The sequence below is a fragment of the Coenobita brevimanus genome, chromosome 72 (assembly GCF_032717465.1).
Source record: "Coenobita brevimanus isolate Jiangsu-jjx chromosome 72, ASM3271746v2, whole genome shotgun sequence".
NCBI lineage: Eukaryota > Metazoa > Arthropoda > Malacostraca > Decapoda > Coenobitidae > Coenobita > Coenobita brevimanus.
Genome location: NC_137025.1, coordinates 7,366,859 through 7,388,643, shown reverse-complemented (window position 1 = coordinate 7,388,643; position 21,785 = coordinate 7,366,859). Strand labels below are relative to the sequence as shown.

Genomic DNA, 21,785 nt, shown 5'->3' with positions numbered 1-21,785 from the left:
TACCATAAAGTGATTGGGCCCAACACCCAGGGGAAGAGAGTCACTGAGGGCTGAACACAAATTTGTGAAATGTCGGAAGACACCTATGGAGGGGATGTAAGAGGTACCTGCTGAATAGTATATATCCACAACACTACAGCCACATTCTCATGACTTCAGGATACTCTAGCACCTCAGACTGATTTATGATTCAGACTTCACATATTCTCTTGAAGGTAAGCCCTTAATTCATGCAAGGGTTAGGTTCCCAGACCCTTCGCGTGTGGTAAATTCGCGTATACGTTCTGCCCTTGTGTGCACATAATTACGCATGTCTATTAAGTATATTACATCTGAATAATACTGTTTATGCACTACATACACCTTATAAACTAGCATAAAGTATGAAAAACAACAAAAATGTAAGAAATTTAACACTGAAACCTGACAAGCACAGGCGTAGGTGGAGACACTTCAGCAGCCTGGTGCACAAGCCCTCACTGCCTCCCATATGCTACATTCTGCCTTCTTTATTGTATGAACAGTTGACTCATTCACCCCAAACATGCGGTTCCAAGACAATTCACAGGTTCCAAGACAATTCACAGGCGTAGGTGGAGACACTTTAGCAGTCTGGAGGACTAGCCCTCACTGTCTCCCGTATGCTACGTTCTCCTTCTTTATTGTATGAACAGTTGACTCACCCCAAACATATGGTTCTGAAACATTTCACCATCAAGTCTATTCACCGTCAAAACATGGACAATTCCCCATCATTCTATTAATATACTTATTATTGATTAATTAATACTTTAATAACTAATTTTCAGGGGGATTTTATAACTCATATAAGTAAAAAACTAGTGTACTGTACTTGCTAAATAAACTGGTATGTAAATAAATGACGGGGAATTGTCCTGACGGAGAATTGTCGCCGACATTCCTCCCTGAAGTTTGTCCAACACTTTAACTTTCTCTGTCAGCAACATCACTTTACTAGTCCGTTTGGTGTGTTACCACATGCATCACTAGCACTATGCTTAGGCCCCATGTTGGTAGACAAGGCAAGCAATCACTGGAAGGCAGAAAAATAAGCCACAAATAACGATTGGCCAGTCATGCATGGTTCGACCGTCGGATTCAAACTGACTGTGGTGCGTGGTAGACCTACCTCCCACACACACATACACACACACACACATATGTATGCACACGGGCAGCAGGTAGGCATTTTTATATTTTATTTATTTCTCTTGTATATTAAAATTATTTATTTGATTATTATAATTTTGTTTTAATTATTGTAAGAAAAATTCGTGGATAACCGAAATCGCGTGAAAAAAGTTCGCGTGAATTAAGGGCTTACCTGTACTACTTATGTCTTCTTAACCCGAGGCATACCGTCGACGTATGGGTACACTGCAACGTTTTGTCATAGCTAGACCCGTCGATGTACCGGTACGTCGCGCAATTGCAAGATTCATAATTTGTGCAATTTTCAATTTTTGCATTTGATTTTTGGTACATATACATGGGACACCTTCCTCTACAAGATGCCGGGCAAGGACAATGCCTTACCCAATGACCTCCCCCCCCCCCCACATGCCATTGTCTCGGCAATTCATCTGTTACAAGTGACCTGGTTAATAAAGGTATTCAGGGCCAGAGTGATTCCTCAACTGATGATAATGTGGAGGACAAGGTTTACGTAGCATAAGAGGAAGAAACAGTCAGAAATGATGATCAGGTAATGTCGCCAAAATAGGTCAGGTATGTTGATGTGTTAGTGAGTGAAACAATGCTTATATTGCCTATATTACTGTTTGAAAATCAATATACTCTCGTACTACATAGAAATTCGTACCAAATAAATAAATAAATACCGTTTATGAGTGGTGTGGAATGGTTACCCTCCCATAGAACTCGTTTTCTTTGGAGCCAGCCTGATAGAAAACACAGTAAGGTAAGGGAGTACTGCTACCTGTATCGAGTATTTTAAACCTCAGTGAGCGATTTCTCTATGAATTTTCGATGTTTCTCACCAAAAGCGGAGGTTTGAGCCCAAATTTTTTTTTTCCAAAACTGGTCGGGACTGGGGGGAGTCAGTGGTGGAAAATCGGTCGGGACGTGATGGGTTAATACAGAAACAGCTTGTATTTAATAACATAGAAAAGAATATAAATGTGGCATATACAGAAATAAACTAGTATGGAGGAGGTGCTAGGTTGATGAGAATATGGCTCTAAGGATACTGTCTTCTTCACTATCACCAATCATTCCACTCACTCTTGCATCCCAAAACCACTACCAATCAAAATTACGGTCATAAAGCGTTGTACAGTATTTGGCACAAAGCAAAAAGCCCATATGTGAACATAGCAGTATGCCTAGCAAAGCAGCTGCGAAAAAATCAATATAGTCACAAACCCAATGCTAATCCGACATTTGCCGGCACATAGAGTACACTAGGAACCTCAGTGTAGAATGATGCTGGTGGGATGAGGCATAAAAGCAGGCATATTAACCAAACAAGAATTGTTTCACCATACTGAACTTGAGTGTACTGAATACCATAAGCTATGGACTTCTCACATCAAACCAGTCAGATATAAATGACATGAAATGCGGGGAAACCAATGATGAATGTTCTTGTTTTGAGATGATGATGATGATGATAATAATAATAATAATAATAATATTAAAAATAATAATAATAATAGTAACCATCATCATCATCATCCAGACCTCCTTTCCCACCTTAGGGCAGGGTGAGGAGTGGCAACGTCCAGACAGCTCAAACTTGCCCAATCCAATCGGCCACGCTTCCATTCACTCACCATTCAAGCCCCTGGATTCCTGGCTCCATCAGATAGGCCAAAAAAAATTTCATCACATTCTGTAGCTTCACATATACCTATCTGATGGAGTCAATCCAAATGCTGTCACATTAAAAATGGGTGTCAAATCCCTGGTAATGTGCTTCTCTGCACAAAATTCATCCAGCCAGCTCAGTCTCTTGTCAGTTCCTTAGCATCAACAACTTCCATATCTCTCTTCCTCACACACACATCCACCATATCCCTACACCTCCTTGGCCGACCTTGCCTCCTCCCTCCTTTAAATTTGCTCAGATATACCCTTTTCACCACTCTATTGTCATCCATTCTCTCCATGACCAGACCATCTCAGTACACTCTTCGATTCTGGTGTCCACAGACTTCTTCATTCCGCATCCTTCATGAATCACATTATTCCATATCCTATCCACTCTGTGTACTCCATATACATTCCTGAACAATGCCATCTCTACTGCTCTTACTCCTGATTTTTCATTTTCATGACACATTATAGTCTCACGTCCGAATGTTAAAGTTGGCACCAACACTCCTTCATGTAAGTTTTGCGCAGCTGGAACACTTAAGCCAGTGTTTTTTTCATGGCTTTCATAGCACCAGCTACTTTCCTTCCTTGTGTTGCTGTACTTTCCACTTCTTCTGCACATTTTCCTCTCTCTTCTATCACTGTACCCTGGTATTTGAACTATCTCCATTCACTGTAACATCACACTGGGAGTCACCTTCTCTCTCAATAACCATCACTTTACTCTTTTCTACATTTACTCTCAAAGCACGACACTAACAGACATCTACAAAACTCTGCACTGGTCTACCAAGCTCTTGTCTGGTATTTGGTACCTGACAAATAATTTTTATTATAAATCCTCATGAAGGACACATGCTGTATACCTTTATGCAATATTTAGTCCAGCATCATATTAATGTGCATATTTTACTTTAATATTGTCTCCAACTCACATGGTTGCACCAGACTTTTTGAAATACAAGCTACTGGACTGCAGTCTGATGCATCCCAAAATTTCTGATATATTGAAAACTCACTCACATCACCCTTTTGCTATTACTGTACCGTATCAGATTAGGTCTTCTCCAATTAGCTCAATGCACTGAAGTTTTTTGTATGATGAAGGAAGGTTAAACTGCAGGCACAGCATAAGCAGTGATGAAGCAGAGTGATACATGGTAGAGATGAATGAGGCATTTGAAACAACTTTTCATTAGTTTAAAATGTCAAAGGAGGGCAGGGCAGGATAAGACATGAATGGTAAAGCAAGCTTCTGTATGAAAAGGCAAGGCAAGAGATACCGTACCTTCTATTCGCGGTGTGGAGAGCCGCGAGGGGGGATCTGTCCACATCAGAGGAGGGCCGCAACAGGCAAGAGGGGTGGGGGTGAGCAACTTAACCAGGCATACAGGGATGAAGGAAGATGGAGCTCGAGAGACTACAAAAGAAGGAAGGAAAGGAGGGACGGAAGCAGAAGGATGAAAGATACAGAACGGGAAGATAAGGAAAAGGAAGGAAGGAAAGAGGGGCAGATCATCAGGAATGGAAGAGGGAGGAGGAAGGATGGAAGGAAAGATGAGAGGAAGGAAAATCAGGAAGGAAGGAAGGATGCAAGACAAGGTGCAGGCAAAGCAAGCAGAGAGGGGAAAGTCAGGGAAGGTTGTTAGTGAAACAATTAGAGGAGGAAACAGAAAGCTTACATGAGACAGCTGATTACTAAATACTGTACAGAGAAACAGATTAAGTACCAATTCAAGAAGATCTCTGAAGTGGGAAAACTACATAACAGCAAACATATTACAGTTCGAGGGCATGAGGAGGTTCTAGCAGATTCAGATACATCAGTTCTACAAAAGGCTACATGGAAAGATTCTCTATATTACTAAAGATACATAACACAGTAGAGAATTAGTGAACAGGTAGAGATTAATATCGTTCATCCCTTCAATACAGTAGAATGGCTTTTAATTGTTATCCTGCTACCACCACCTGATATTATTATGCAGACAGATCAATCACACTGAAGGGATTAGCAATCTCTTTACAGGATGAAGTGGTTAGTATATAGGACTGCGAAAGGGAAACAATTAGTGGTATGAAAGTTTATTTAGGAAAGTTTAGAAATTGAAGACAGAAAGCAGGGAAACTAATGTGCTGCAGAGGTGAATAGTGCATACATTACAGAATGAATAAATACTTTCTATATGAGCTGCAAAACAGTGTAATGATATGGATGTTATAAGGGAGACAAGGAGGGGAAACTAAAGATAACAAGATGAAAAGAATAAAGGATGAGAAGACCAGAGACATGGTGACTGACACCGAAGTCAGAAGAGCTATACACAAACTTTACTGAACAGCACAACCAAAACTGATAAATATCTTTACAGAAAAAAGCTAAAAATTATATAATACTACAACATAATGTGTAGAAAAAATATGAGCTAATCATACATTTCTATATATACAATTTCTGACAGTGCATAAATATGACTAAAACTGGAAAAATGCAATTAAAAAATTGTCTAAATACACAGTCAGCAAATGCGTACAAACCAGCTACGTAAGTTTAATCTTCAATCTACACTGGCAACTATACTACAGTGAATATACAAAATGTAGTGACCCTGTACACTACCTGAGAGCTACAATATTACATGAGGCTGTACCCTACACACATCACCTCACCATCATATCCTTACCTTGCATCAAACACAGTAATCACCTACGTCACCTACCAATACGAAAGTTATATACTGTACTACAATACTAAAAATACTGTTGCCATGTTCTGAATGGATGAGATAATATATATGGACATTAGGCACTCCTAACATGCCTAATAAAGATGCAGGGGGAATATAAAAAATCACAAGTTTTTTAGGTGTGCATGGTGTCCTAGGTATGTCACACATAAGGTGTGTATACCATGCATAATTGCTAATGAGACTTGAACCTGCAAAATACCATTAATGTGGCATGCACATTCTGGCTGATGCACTGTGCACTTGTAAACAAAAATTTCTGCTTACACTCTACCTTTACCTCTGATTGGAAAGAAGTCATAGTAACAGTTTCACAATGAATGAAAAAGTACAGTTGGTAGTTCACAGCTACCCTACACAACACAAACAGTCATGTCCTCACAAACTGTTCCTTTGTACCTAGCAAAGCTTTGAACTGCCATCTTAACAGAGAACAGCAGGTCTTCATTCAATGTGAAACCCTGGCTACAGCTTCCCTGCAGCCAGAGGTGGGAGTAAAGGATGAGCAGAAACAATGGCTCATGAGTGTACATCTACTAAGGCTGCTCAACACAATGGTACAGTACAGTACTATCAGCTTCGAAATCTGGCCAGCAATCTTCTGTCCAATATCATCATCATCATCAGCTGTTTTAGTATCCACTGCAGGATCGGCCTATCCCGACCGAAGTCGGGATGATACAACCAACGTATCTCTGCCAAGTGGCTTAGACTGTCTGGTAGAGATTGTATGTAGGGTGAGAAGTGCTTGAAAGTGTAACTGTAGTGTTGGAGTGGCTTTGGATGTGTGTGTAGTCTGTGAACCAAGTGTAATCGGCCTGCGCAAGCTGATTGGGTGCAAGCATACTTTATAGTAAGCGACACTGGTTCAACCACAGCACCCCTTGTGTCCACCAATGCAATAAGTGGCTGGGTGAACACTCCCAAAGTTTATTACCCTGGCAGGGTGTGAACCCTGGCTCACCCGTTTACGAAACGTACACTCTACCACTGTACCACAGAGGCTCCTCTGTCCAATATGAAAACTGAATAATGACTCCATTCTAGGTGCTATAATCAAGGATGGCATTAGGCCTAAGAAACAACTATACTGTACATGCATGATCCTCTTGTTTTTGTCATACAGCTATGCAACACAGCTGAGACAATGATAGCAATACGAATGGACACTTGACTTGGTTCCAACAAATGTATGCTATTTCATGCTATAAAAGAAATAAATGGAGCAGTGTGAAATATAAAGTAAACCCTCTACTTCATGAAAACCTCTACACATAATCACGGAATTCTAATAAAAAATTTTCTGCCATCTTTTGCATTTCAGTCACAATGCATTTTAAGCTGCAGGGCAGTTTTGAGAACTGGATGACAAATTTATCAAACATCCTTCATAATTAATTATATCATGTTGATCATATCTGGAACAGGTTTGTTAAACTGATCAACCTACATTATTTGCCCTATGGACAACTTCATGTCCAATTACTAGTACAGTGTATACACTAAGTTTTTTCAATAAAGGATTTACCATTGCTTCACTGCAGTCTACATGAGACAATACAAGACAAATCATGAAGGTGAAAATAATGAATCATGAGACAAGAAATTAACATGAGCAATATGTTAGCAGTAAAACCATAAAAGAAGTAAAAAAAAAAAAAAGAAAGAAAAAAAACTACACGTGAAAGCTATGCAGTGTGTTTAATATGAGCGATTAAGTGTTAAACATTCACCTGAGGCTTGGGGTGGAGATGAGGCTTTAGTGGAGGATGAGGTCTGGGAAGTGGTGGGTGAGGTGGGGAGGGTTGGGGGTCGGCGTGTGGGGGAAGTGGGTAGGGAGAGAGCTGTTCGGGGACCCTCGACAGCACCTCGACCATCTAAAACGTCCGCACTGTTCGATCGGATCTTCTCAGTCTGTGGGGCAAGCCAGGGGAAGGCTTATTGTGTGAACAGGGGAGGAGCGGGAAAGTGGAAAGCTGGGGAGAGGCGGGGTAAGGCAGAAAAAAAGAGAATGAATGAGGCAGGGAAAGATAGAAAAGGGGAGAGTGGGTGAGGTACAGCAAGACAGAAAAAAGGAAAAGTGGGTGAGGAAGGGGAAGACAGAAAAAAGGCAGAACCAGGGTTATGAAGGTAAGGCAGAAATAAGAGAAGGATGTGGCAAGGCAGGGAGGCAGAACGAGAGAAAGGATATGGCATGGTAAGGAGGAAAGACGAGGAAAAGGATGTGACAGAGCAGGGCACATAAATTTTAAGTGAATGGATGGGGCAAGGGAAGGCAAGACGAGAGAATGGATAAGGCAGAGAGAAAACAAGGGGGGTTGAGACTGGATGAGGCAACATAACAGAGAATGGGGGTGAGGTAGGATTAGGCTGAAATAAGAAAGAATCAATGAGGCTAGGTGAGGTAGTATATTTCAACAAAATATAGCCTCCTTCCTTCAATTGGTAACCTTAATTTTACTTTCCAAGACTTTGTTTGGCACATATATCAATGCATTCCTCTTTAATTATTCAGCAGTGCTGCATCTCATTCCTATGGCCTGTTCTTCTCATTTAATGATTTTCCAATCCAACATTGCTTTCAAATGGCCAATATGATTACCATAATGATCAATGGGGAGATGGGAGAGTTTTCATTCTGACACCTGCAAAAGAACATTTGTTTTTCTACATGATCTGCCTTAAAACTAACTTGCCTTGACATGATTACTGTATCTGCTTATTCATGTCATTTGATTATCAGAATAATACTTGGCTTTCTATATCACTTGTCACATTCCTGCAAGTATGCTTGTAGTGAAATAAGAAAGAAGAAAATGCAACAAACTTGCAGAAAGACTGAAGACATGTAAGGAAGTGAGCAAATAGCCTTGAAGAGCTAATCTTGTGAAACCATAAAATACTGCTAGCTAAACCCTTTACAATACAAGGACAAACTTCTGCCTCACTCCATGAGCTACAAATAGAATGGTTATGCCACAGCAACAACAACAACTCTCACAACTGATGTTTTTATACTGATATTAACTTGCATGCACAAGGTCACAGAAGTACTATAATTATCTTTATATGTTCACCATTACTCACCTTAGAAGTGTTGCACTAAAAAACAGGGCACATCATTATTCCTTTTTATAAAAAAAGTTAACTTGAAATTTCCACAACTACATATCAGCGATAACTCTGGGTTTAACCTTATCACTTCATAACTCCCTATGTTGTATCTTTCTCATACAGCTCTTACACCCCACTTTGTTCTCTACTTATATCTGGTATGTCTCATTCTCTCAAATACTCAGACCTCTGTTACTCTCACTCATTCTATTCTTTGAACTCCTTTTCAACATTCTCATCACCACTCAACCTAATTTCATTCTTGCATACACCATCTTCATCAATCTCATTATCCTTTCCTCTACACTGCCATTTTCACTGTCAAATAATCTTTCCCAATAAGACATCCTTAACCTCGTCTTCACCCCCCCCCCCTCCATCTCCTGATGATTTTATTGGGGTTAGGACAGACTTTCTGAACTGGGAAGGTTACATACAACTTTAATTAATTCCTTCAATCTTGAGTTGGAAAAAAAAAAAAAAGTGGCAACAAAAATACAGTAAACTATAGTGAAATCACCCATATTCAGAAGATTAAACCTTTCACTTCCCATCACATTACCAGAGTTCTGCCATCCGGAGGGTTCGATTCTAACCACGTCTGAGGCCAGAACTACAACAATTATATTGTGTTTCTTTATTTTCCATTTACAATGATAATGAAACAACTATGTGAGGAATATAAATACCTTGTTATGGATATTGAGTACAATGAAACCTCACAATAACAGAGTAATTGGAGGAAAAGGTGGATGGGACATCTGGCAGTTTGTTATAAAAATGTCCAACTGGGACCTGCTTTACCAGACCTGGGGTTGGTACAGTATATACAAAAATTGGTCTGGAGGGTACCTATGTACGACAAGTTGTGACGTCAATAAATCCATATTGTATTGGTTTGGCATGTGTTCCTTGATATATGAGAAATCAATAAGCATCATCATCATCATCATCATCATCATCATCATCATCATCATCTATCATCATCATCATCCAGACCTCCTTTCCCACCGTAGCGCAGGGTGAGGAGTAACAATGTCCAGACAGCCAAAGCTTGCCCATTTCAATGGGCCATGCTTCCATTCACTCATCATTCAAGCCCTCGAAATCCTGGCTCATCATCCGGACCTCCTTTCCCACAGTAGGGCAGGGTGAGGAGTAACAGTGTCCAGACAGCCAAAGCTTGCCCATTTCAATGGGCCATGCTTCCATTCACTCATCATTCAAGCTCTCAAAATCCTGGCTCCATCTGATAGAAAAAAAAAAAAAAAAATCACCATGTTCTGTAGCTTCACATATGCCTATCTGATAGAGCCAATCCGAACACTGCCACGTTGAAAAGGGGTGCCAAATTCATGGTCACACACTTCTCCACACAAAATTCATCCAGCTAGCTCAATCTCTTGTCAATCCCTTAAGCCTCACCCACACACACTCATCCACCATATCCCTCCACCTTCCTCTTGGCCTACCTTGCCTCCTCCTTCCTTCGAATTTGCTCAAATATACCCTTTTCACCACTCTATTGTCATCCATTCTCTCCACATGACCCTACCATCTCATTACACTTCCTTCGATTCTGGTGCCCAGACTTCCTCATTCCGCATCTTTCACGAATCACATTATTCCGCATCTTATCCACTCTCTGGACTCCACATACATTTCTCAGCAGTCCCATCTCCACTGGTCTTACTGCTGACTTTTCACCCCACACCATAGTCTCACATCCATATGTTAAAGATGACACTAGCATTCCTCCATGTAAACCTCGTGCAGCTGCAACTCTCAAGCCTCTGTTTCTTATCAAGGCCTTCATAGCACCAGCTACTTTCCTTCCTTGTGTCACTCTGTTTTCCAGTTCTTTTGCACATTTTCCTCTCTTTTCTATCACTGTACCCAGGTATTTGAACTCTCTCACCAATCCCAGTCTCTCTTCGAATATTCACTGTAATATCGCACTGGGAGTCACCTTTTCTCTCAATAACCATAACTTTACTCTTCTCTACATTTACTCTCAAGGCACGGCACTCACAGACACCAGCAAAACTCTGCACTAATCTACCAAGTTCTTGTCTGGTATTTGCAAGCAGCACTGCATCATCAACATACAACAAATTTGAGATATTCTATCCATCACCATTCACTACCAACACCATTCCTCCCTCCATTACTCGTGTTTTTCCTTCTCTCATCGCCCCATCCATATAAACTATATACTGAATAACCATGGGGGCATCACACAACCTTGTTGCACACCCACACTGATGGTGAACCATTCACTTAGATGCCCATTTGCCCTTACGCATGCTTCACTGCCATCGTAAAAACTCTTGATGGGACCTAGCAGCTAACCACCTACACCGTAAATGCACAAAGCCTTCCACAATCCCTCTCTGTCTACTTTGTCGCATGCTTTTTCCAGATCCATAAATGCCATAAACATATTCTATAGTCTGTCTCAGGAAAGATAAGGGTAGAATATCGTCTATTTTACTTGAAAGTCACTGTCAAAGGCTGAACGCACCTGACTTAACGACCTGTGGGAATACAGGCTGGCCAGGGACAAGGCCTGAGGGCAAGAGGCGCACACATGCGCGCGTGCGCACACACACACACACACACACACACACACACACACACACACACACACACACACAATGAATGAATGGGTATAAGTGACCAACTATGCTCACAGGTCAGTATGAACTGTGGTTCCTGTTTTTGGATGCAACTTTTTTTTTTTTTTTTTTTTAAACAAAGTGCTAAAAATAAATGAAAAATATTGGACCAGTTATTTGTTGTATATTTAGATTTAATAGCATATTATTCCTTTTATTTTACTTTTTTTTTTTCTGAGCTTGATTCGCCTGTCATCAAAAATTTGTAAGTTGGCATCTCAGGTCACAGCACCTCCTGACTGACTCCTGGGAGATGACAAAGAGTTGTCTGCAGTTTTCCCCTCGCTTCAGAGCTGGATATCCATATTCGCATTATCCCGCAGTCCACCACCCTTCTTGAGACTTGAGAGAGAGAGAGAGAGAGAGAGAGAGAGAGAGAGAGAGAGTGGCAAAGGAAAGTTGGAGAGAACATGAAGGAAGGAAGGACGAGGGGAGGGAGAGGGAGAGAGAGAGAGAGAGAGAGAGAGAGAGAGAGAGAGAGAGAGAGAGAGAGAGAGAGAGGCAAAGGAAAGTTGGAGAGAACATGAAGGAAGGAAGGACGAGGGGAGAGAGAGAGAGAGAGAGAGAGAGAGAGGAGGTGGCAAAGGAAGGATGGAGAGAACATGAAGGAAGGAAGGATGAGGGGAAGGAGAGAGAGAGAGAGAGAGAGAGAGAGAGAGAGAGAGAGAGAGAGAGAGAGAGAGAGAGAGAGAGAGCAAAGGAAGAAAAGACGGTGGGAAATGAGAAGGAAAGAAGGAAGGTGAGGAAGGAAAGAGGGAAACTGGTCAAAATATATCGTGTATTCATTTTACTGTCATTTTTAAATTTCATGGTACCCGTTGGTGTGTATGTGTGTGTGTGTGTGTGAGAGAGAGAGAGAGAGAGAGAGAGTAATCGACTGTAAATGTTCTGGCAAGTACTGACAAAAGAGGGTTTACAATAGGGGGAGGAGAGAGGGAGGGGAGGGAGGGAGTGGTGGGATGTGGAGACTGGAGAGAGAGAGAGAGAAGGCAAAGGAAGGATGGAGAGAACATGAAGGAAGGAAGGATGAGGGGAAGGAGAGAGAGAGAGAGAGAGAGAGAGAGAGAGAGAGAGATTGTATTTTCAATGTAAATTATAGAGAATAATGAATATTTATTAAGGAAATGCTACTGCTGATCCTTCGATCAGTAAAACTATTGTAAATCAGTTTATGTTTTTTCATAACATTCTTTTCATAAAGAATAATAATAAAACAATAAAATAAAATAAAATAATTTTTCTTCTTCTTCATCTTTCATGGCTATTTCATTGGCTTCCTTACCCTAACCCTCCCCAGATTCCGACCCGGGCCACTCCCATCCTCCATCCCTCCTCATATGGACCGATATCTGAGCACTGATAGATAAATAGAGGCTACACATTGTTTTATTATTTAAGCGTCGTGTGTGTGTGTGTGTGTGTGTGTGTAGAGGAAAGAAAACAGAAGAGGGAAGGAGGAAGGTCCAGAATCCTGAAGGGACCTCTTAATCCTTCACACGGTCACTCGTGTTCCGATTTTGGCAAAGGCTTTGTAAAATTCTCTCCCTCATGTTTCCTGAGACAGACTATAGTCCTTCTCACAAGCCTTCTCTACTATCTGTCTCACTGCAAATATCTGATCCACACATCCTCTGCCACTCCTAAAGCCATCCTGTTCATTACTCATTAGGAGTTTTGATATCTCCCTTACTTTCTTGATGATAATTCTTCCATATACCTTCCCTACCACACACAACAGACTTATTCTATGATAATTCTTGCACTCACTTCGCTCACCTTTATTTCTGTAAAGAGGTACAATCACTGCCTTTTCTCTACTGTCAGTTTCACTCATCCATGCCTTCTTCCATATCTCCAACAAGCACTTCATTCCACTCTCTCTACTACACTTAATCATCTCTGAATACACCTCATCAACCCCAGCCGCTTTCCCATTTTTCGCCACTTCACCAAGTTATTCACTTCTGCGCGTGTCACTGCACTCCTTCTCTGTACACCTCCAAAAACAATCATGCTAACAATGGCTTTGCTCTCTCCATTCCCATTCATCAGACTTTCAAAATATTCTTTCCATGTGGTCCTTACTTCATCTCCATGGGTTAATAATGTACCACTTACATCCTTTACACTTCCCATATTTCTTTCCACTGTCACTTCTACATTTCCACACATCTTTCCAGATGGATGGAATATCACAAATTTGTTGTCTGCTCATGATGCAGTGCACCTTGCAAATACCAGACAAGAGCTTGGCAGACTAGTGCAGAGTTTTGCAGATGTCTGTGAGTGTCAAGCCTTGACATTAAATTTCTATCTATTTATCTATTGCCAGACGCCTCAATCCCGTTTGGGGTGGCCACAAACGAATCGCCTCCAAGTCGCCCTGTCCCCCGCCATTTCACTGCCCTGCCCCCAACTCACACCTCCCTCTCTCATATACCTCTCCACCCCATCCTTCCATCTCATCCTCGGCCTCCCCCTCCTTCTTTCCCCCTCCACCTCACTCACATACACTCTCTTTGTCAGTCTTTCACCCTCCATCCTCTCCACATGGCCAAACCACCTCAGTGTGTTCCTCATAATGCTTCCTATCACATCCACATCAACACCACAACGCTCCTTTATATCCCCATTCGTCAGCCTGTCTCTCCACGTGACTCCATAGGCTCCTCTTAAATAACTCATTTCCACTGCTCTCACTCTTGACTTGTGTCCTTCCAACAATGTCCAAGCTTCACTTCCGTACGTTAGAGTCGGTATCACAATACTGTCATGTAGTAACTTTTTCACTTCCATGCTCACTTCCCTGTTTCTTATCACTGCTTTCAAAGAACCAGCAACCTTTCTTCCCTGCTGCAATCTTTCAAGCCCTTCACCCTCCATCCTTACTCATCACACTACCCAAGTACTTAAATGTACTCACATTTTCCAATTCCTCACCATCCAACTTCGCTGTACATTCACTAACTTCACCTCTATCAAAGACCATCACTTTACTCTTCCCTACATTCACCTTTAGATTCCATTTCTTACACACTCTCCCAAACTCATCCACCAAGCCTTGCAGCTCCCCTTCGTCTTCACTCAACAACACAGTATCATCAGCAAACAACAGTACAGGGAGTTTCCAAACACTATCCTCTCTCACCAGGGCCACTCCAACATCCACTACCCTACCTTGTACCTCTTTTATTACCCCATCCATGTACAGATTGAACAACCATGGAGACATGACACATCCCTGTTTCAAACCAACTTTCAAAGAGAAAAATTCACTTAGTTCACCATCCACACACACTGCAGCCTTCGCACCATCGTACATACTCTTCACAGCATTCAACAACTTCCCATCTACTGCATATATTCTTAACACTTTCCACAATCCTTGTCTATCCACCCTGTCATATGCTTTCTCCAAATCCATGAAAGCCGCATACAACTTCTTTCCCTTCTCTAGAAACTTTTCCACTAAAGATCTAAGAATGAATATCTGATCTACACAACCTCTTCCCTTCCTAAAGCCTCCCTGTTCTTCTCCATTAAATTTTGAAAATTGTAAAGTGATGGTTACTGAGTGAGAAGGTGACTCCCAGTATGGTGTTACAGTGAATGGAGAGAGATATGAATTGGTGAGAGAGTTCAAATACCTGGGTACAGTGATAGATAAGAGAGAGAAATGTGCAAAAGAAGTGAAGAGTGACACATGGAAGGAAAGTAGCTGATGCTCTGAAGGCCTTTATATGAACAGAGGTTTGAGTGTTGCAGCTGCGTGAGGCTTACATGAAGGAGTGTTAGTGCGAATTTTAACATACAGTTGTGAGATTATGGTGTGGCATGAAAATAAAAAGTCAAGAGTGATACCAGTGGAGATGGGGCTGCTGAGGAACGTATGTGGTGTGCTGAGAGAGGATAGGATATGGAATAACGTGATATGTGAAAGATGCAGAGTGAGGATGCCTGTGGACACCCGAATCGAAGAGAGTGTACTGAGATGGTTTGGTAATGTGGAGAGAATGGATAACAACAGAGAGGTGAAAAAGGTATATCTGAGCAAATCTGAAGGAGGAAGGAGGCAAGGTAGGCCAAGAAGAAGGTGGAGGGATATGGTGGATGAGTGTGTGAGGAAGAGAGCTATGGAAGTTGGTGAGGCTAAGGGACTGACAAGAGACTGAGCTGGATGGATGAATTTTGTGCGGAAAAGTGCATAACCAGGGAATTGGCACCCCTTTTTTAAGATGACAGCATTCGGATTGGTTCTATCAGATAGGCATATGTGAAGATACAGAGTATGGTGAAATTTTGTTTAAGCCTATCTGATAAAGCCAGGATTTCAATGGCTTGAATGATGAGTAAATGGATGCATTGCCCATTGAATTAGGCAAACTCTGGCTGTCTGGACATTGCTACTCCTCATCCTGCCCTAGGGTGGGAAGGATATCCGAATGATGATGAATGATGACTTTCCAGAACTTCCTCTTTTCAGAGTAATTTGCATTCATTTTTCTTCCTAGATCATTATTTACCTCTTTCTTTTTCCTCTTCACTAGTCTCTTTACATGCTTCTTGCTCTCAATATATTCAGTTATTTCATCTGAACCTTTGTCCTGTATCCACTCTAGCCACTTTTTCTCCACTGCTCTCTTAACCTCTTCATCCCACCATGCTGTACCTTTCTTCTTTGTTGTTACTCTTGCCACATCACACACCGCTTCAGCATTCCTAACTACGCAATCCCTATATGCAATCCACAAGCTGTCCAGATCCATTTTATTCCAAGTCACTGATTCCAACTCCTCCCCTACTTTGGCCCTGTATTCATCTGCCATTTCTTTTATCCTCAGCTTCTTGACTCTCAGTCCCTGTCCCTGACTGCTCCTCTCTCTTTCTTGGTCCACCCCTCTTCCCAGCTTGATCTTGCATACCACAATCATGTGATCTGACAAACTTCCACATCGTCCTCTCGCTGCCCTCGTATCAGCAACACTTCCCAGCATTGATTTCTCTATGAGCAAATAATCAATCAGGCTCCTTTCAACACGATCTCCATCCCTTCTATACCATGTATATTTATGTGTATCTTTGTTTGAAATCAGAATTACAATCCTCCTTTCATGACAAATGTACTTCAGTCGCTTCCCATTATCATCCTCTCCTGGTACTCCATTATTAACCATTATATCATTCACAGGACCAATGCCTACCCTCCCATTCATGTCACCCAATACAAACACTTCATAACTCCTGGGCATTTCTCCTAAAATCAATAAGCAATACAAATTAATGTTGGCCCTCATGTCAATAGATAATGATGAAAATTAGAGGAAATACCAAACATGGCAACTGTATTTAACATATCTGTCTGGTTGGTTGCTAGATGTGCTTCCTATACTGGTCCTTGGTTTGGTATAGTTTTGCCTGGTAAGGTAAAGAGGCCAGTTATATCAAAAGTCCCATATAAATGGATGTTACAGCAACATCTCATTGAGCTACTACACCCCTGTAATGTCTGCCTTGGGGGGTGACTCCGACCACATCAGGAGGACTGATAATGTACTTGTGTCCCCACCCTAAGGACATAAAAAGCTGTGACAGATTGGAGAGATTAAACAGTATTGTATTTGTGATTTCATCAATCCTATACCACACTGGCTGAAAACCTCTCATTTTCGACATCTTATCATTCCAATACCTCTCATTTCAACACTTTGTAGATGATGTATATTCCAATTTCCACTCAATTAACGCCGGCAAGCCGCAGGGATCAATTCTGGCTCCAACCCTGTTCCTGGTTCATATTAATGATCTCTTACCTGTCACCCACAACCCCATCCACTCGTATGCAGATGACTCAACACTACATAGTTCATTCACACTCAGACACCCAGTTACAAAGTCTAATATGTCTACCTCTCAACTCAGTACAGCCATCTCCATAAATCAAGACCTATCTATGATCAGTGAATGGGGACAAAACAACCATGCCTCATTTAATGCTAGTAAAACTAAATATATCTATCTATCTATCTATATACCTAGGCTGCTTCCCCCAAGGAAAGGGAGGTAGCCGAGACAGGACGACACACTCTCCATTTACTCATCCATTTAAACACATTCATTCACATCTTAGCCCCAAAGGGGAGAACGGACAGATCCTCACCGCACCACACCGCACAAGGGTCAACTGCGCAATGCAATCAGTGACATCCGCAGCAGGGCCCGACAGCAGAGCTGGTTTACCCCTGCCACATCATAACATACCCATCCCCTTACCCGCACCTGACCTGACTAGCTGATCAGACCAAATGCGGGAGAATATCCCCTCAGGGCTGCGTCATCACTTATTTATTCACAATTTCTCTCCATTTATTTCTGTCACGCACAGCCACTCTTCCTTGCTCGACAGACATCCCTCTCGCATCCAGCGCTCTCTTCACACTATCCATCCATCCTATTCGTGGTCTTCCTCTCAGCCTTACACCTCTCACATCAGATCTAGTTATCTTTTTCACCAATCGCTCATTATCCATTCTCTCCATATGCCCAAACCATCGCAACACCCTCTGCTCAACTCTACCAGCCATCTCCTGAACAACTCCAGTTCTCCTTCGCACTTCATCATTTCGCACCCGATCCATACGCGTCACTCCACACATACTCCTCAGACACCTCATCTCCATTACATTCAAACTTTTCCTCTCTGCTACACCCATATTCCATGTTTCAGCCCCATATAATGCAGTCGGTACCACAACACCCTCATACAGCCTTCTCTTTACATCCATTCTAAGCGAACGACATTTAAACACTTTTTTCATTCCTCCCAGCACCTTTCCTACTTCATTTATTCTAAACTTCACTTCTGCATCTATTCTTCCATCCACAGCAACATGTGACCCTAGATATTTAAAACAATCTACCTCCTCAAGCAACTCACCATTCAAAACTATATTCATCCCCCTACCATCTATCAACCTCGTACACTTCATCACTTTACTCTTATTCTCATTTACTTTCAAATTCCTCCTTTCACACACCCTTCCAAACTCCTCTACCAACTGTCTCAATCTCTCCTCTGAATCAGTCACCAGTGCAGTATCATCTGCAAACAGCAGCTGCTTCAGATTCCAATCTCCACCATCAACATTTACCAGACTCAGACCACCTAAAACTCTTGCATTCACCTCCCTTACAACACCATCCATGTAAATATTAAACAACCAAGGTGACATCACACATCCCTGTCGCAGCCCCACTCTCACGGAAACCAATCACTCACAGCATTTCCCACTCTTACACATGCTCTACTATTTACATAAAAACTTTTCACCCCTTTTAGTAACCTACCATCAAGTCCATACAATCTTAAAACAGTCCACAAATCCTCCCTATCAATTCTATCATACGCTTTCTCTAAATCCATAAATGCCCAAAACACATCCTTGCCTTTCGCTAAATACTTTTCACACACTTGTCTCACAGCAAACACCTGATCAACGCATCCCCTCCCTCTCCTAAAGCCACACTGCTCATCACTAATCACTCCCTCTGTACCCTCTCTAACTCTCATAATTAACACTCTACCATACACCTTACCTACAACACTCAACAGACTTATACCCCTAAAGCTAGTACATTCATACTTATCACCCTTGCCTTTATACAACGGGACCACACAAGCACTTGCCCAGTCAATTGGCACCATACCTTTCTCAAAGCACACATTCAACAATCTTACTAACCAGTCAACAATAGTCACTCCACCACCCTTCAGGCATTCCACAGCACACCCATCCATACCTGCAGCTTTCCCTGTTTTCATCTCCTTTACTGCCTTCTCCACTTCCTCCTTCGTGATCAAAGAATCATTCAACTCTCCCAACACATTTATTCCTTGCACCCTTCCATCCGCCACAATCTCAGCCACCCTTTCCTCCTCTACATTTAATAATCTTTCAAAATACTCTGCCCATCTCTTCCTTACTGCATCCATCTCAATTAACATCCTTCCATCCTCTGCTTTTACTCGTTCTTCCTTCCCAGACTCTCCCTTTCGCACCCTTTTCACCTCCTTCCAAAACATTTTCTTATTCTGTTGAAAATTCTCTGTCAGCCGCCTACCCCACCTCTCATCTGCTGTCACTTTAGCATCACGCACATCCCTTCTCGCTCTATTCCTCTTTTCCTTATACCTTTCATATGACATCTCATCCTTCCTCTGCAGCCACACTTCATATGCATCGTCTCTTCTCGGCCACAGCCATACTTACTTCCTCGCACCACCATTCACTTCCTTTTCTTACACCACCACCCACACGTCTCACACCACACACCTCTTCTGCATGCCCCACCACAGCACTCTTAAACAACTGCCATTCCTCCTCCACGCTGCCATTTTCCCGATCTTTCACTGCGCTCCACTCATCTTTCAATTTCTCCTGATACTCTATCTTTTTCTCTCTTTTATCCAACTGACTCACTTTCAAAACCTCCCTGCCACACCTAACCCTCCTAGCTCTCACCCATCTCTTACCTACTCTTAACTTTCCCTCCACCAGGTAGTGGTCAGACATACCTCCACCCTCCCCTCTTAGAACTCTCACATCCAACAATCTTCCTATTACATTCCTAGACACAACCACATAGTCCATCAAAGCTCTATCAACAACCCTTCCACCCTCCTGTCTCACCCATGTATACTTATAAATATCTTTCTTCTCAAACTTAATAGACAGATATTGACAGTTTCGTATATTACCTTCAGTACTACTAATATTCCCATCTCTAAATGTATTGAAATTCTCGGCATCTCACTTACCAATGCCCTCAGCTAGACATCTCATGTTAAATCACTTGCTAAAACCAACTCAAAGAAACTTGGATTATTGTACAGAGTCTGTAACTTCTTCACTGATGAGCAGTTAGCTGTAATTTATAAGAGTCATGTGCACTCTCAGCCTGAATATTGCTCACCCTTGTGGAATGGATGTGGAGAGGTTGCATTAAAACAACTAAACAAAATTCTGAACAAGGCTGTTAGAATTATTAACAACCCTGCCATTACAATTAAACTACTTCCTCTACAAGTAAGAAGGAATGTTGCCTCCCTTGCATTATTTTACAGATATTTTTATGGGAAATGCTCAGATGAAGTTGCATCCATGGTGCCACCTCTCCATGCCTTCCCTCATGCTACACAGGCATCTTGTATTGCTCATGACTGGAATGTCACTCAGCCATATTGCAGAACTTCTGGCTATCAGAATTCTTTCATTTCACATACTGCATCTCTTTGGAACTCGCTTCCCCAGAGCTGTTTCCCTCCAAACTTCAACCTACAGCTGTTCAAGTCTAACTGTTACAGATATTTTATGAACAGAGGATGCCAGTATTCTGGTGTATGGATTATTATTAATTTTTATTCATTTGTTTTTCCTTCCTCTGTTCTGTTATTATCTATCTATCTATTGCCAGACGCCTCAATCCCGTTTGGGGTGGCCACAAACAAATCGCCTCCAAGTCGCCCTGTCCCCCGCCATTTCACTGCCCTGCTCCCAACTCGCACCCCCCTCTCTCATATACCTCTCCACCCCATCCCTCCATCTCATCCTCGGCCTCCCCCTCCCTCTTCCCCCCTCCACCTCACTCACATACACTCTCTTCGTCAGTCTTTCACCCTCCATCCTCTCCACATGGCCAAACCACCTCAGTGTGTTCCTCATAACGCTTCCTATCACATCCACATCCACACCACAACGCCCCTTTATATCCTCATTCGTCAGCCTGTCTCTCCACGTGACTCCACAGGCTCCTCTTAAATAACTCATTTCCACTGCTCTCACTCTTGACTTGTGTCCTTCCAACAATGTCCAAGCTTCACTTCCGTACGTTAGAGTTGGTATCACGATACTGTTATTATATATATATATATATATATATATATATATATATAAAAAAGAAGTACACCATCCACTTTAAAACACAATTATTTAAACACCTCCCATTTCAAAACTTCCACATCCTACTCAAACCCAAAACAAACCGAGTCTTTACTTGACAAGGGCTGAAACGGATGTTCAATCTACTCAGTGTTTTAACACAGGAATTCAAATAGGTGCTGAAATTATTTCATGCTTAAATTATAAGGACTTAATGCATTTTGAAACCATAAAGGTCATAAATGACAGTTCAAATGACAAGGTACTGAAATGAGAGGTATTAACCTAAAAGAGGTGTCCAAATGGAGGTTCTGAATTAAGGGGCTGTGAGGCTGTGGCTTACCTTAGTACAAGACCTGACTCTGACAGCGACGTACCTCGACAGAGACTTCCTAAAATTGACATTCCTGCATTTTTATTGCTTTTTATGTTCAATTACCTTAAGTGTAGCA

General features: G+C 41.9%; 1 protein-coding gene across 1 annotated transcript in view; it reads right to left on the bottom strand.

The window, feature by feature from the left end:
• Mical (Molecule interacting with CasL) overlaps window positions 1–21,785 on the bottom strand; it is a 302,955-nt gene that overhangs the window by 33,125 nt on the left and 248,045 nt on the right. Inside the window, exons 28-29 of the mRNA XM_080278020.1 lie at window positions 7,340–7,520; window positions 4,148–4,183 (exon numbers count right to left, since the gene is read on the bottom strand). Of these exons, the coding sequence (XP_080134146.1) occupies window positions 4,148–4,183; window positions 7,340–7,520 (217 nt within the window). The remainder of the gene's footprint in view (window positions 1–4,147; window positions 4,184–7,339; window positions 7,521–21,785) is intronic.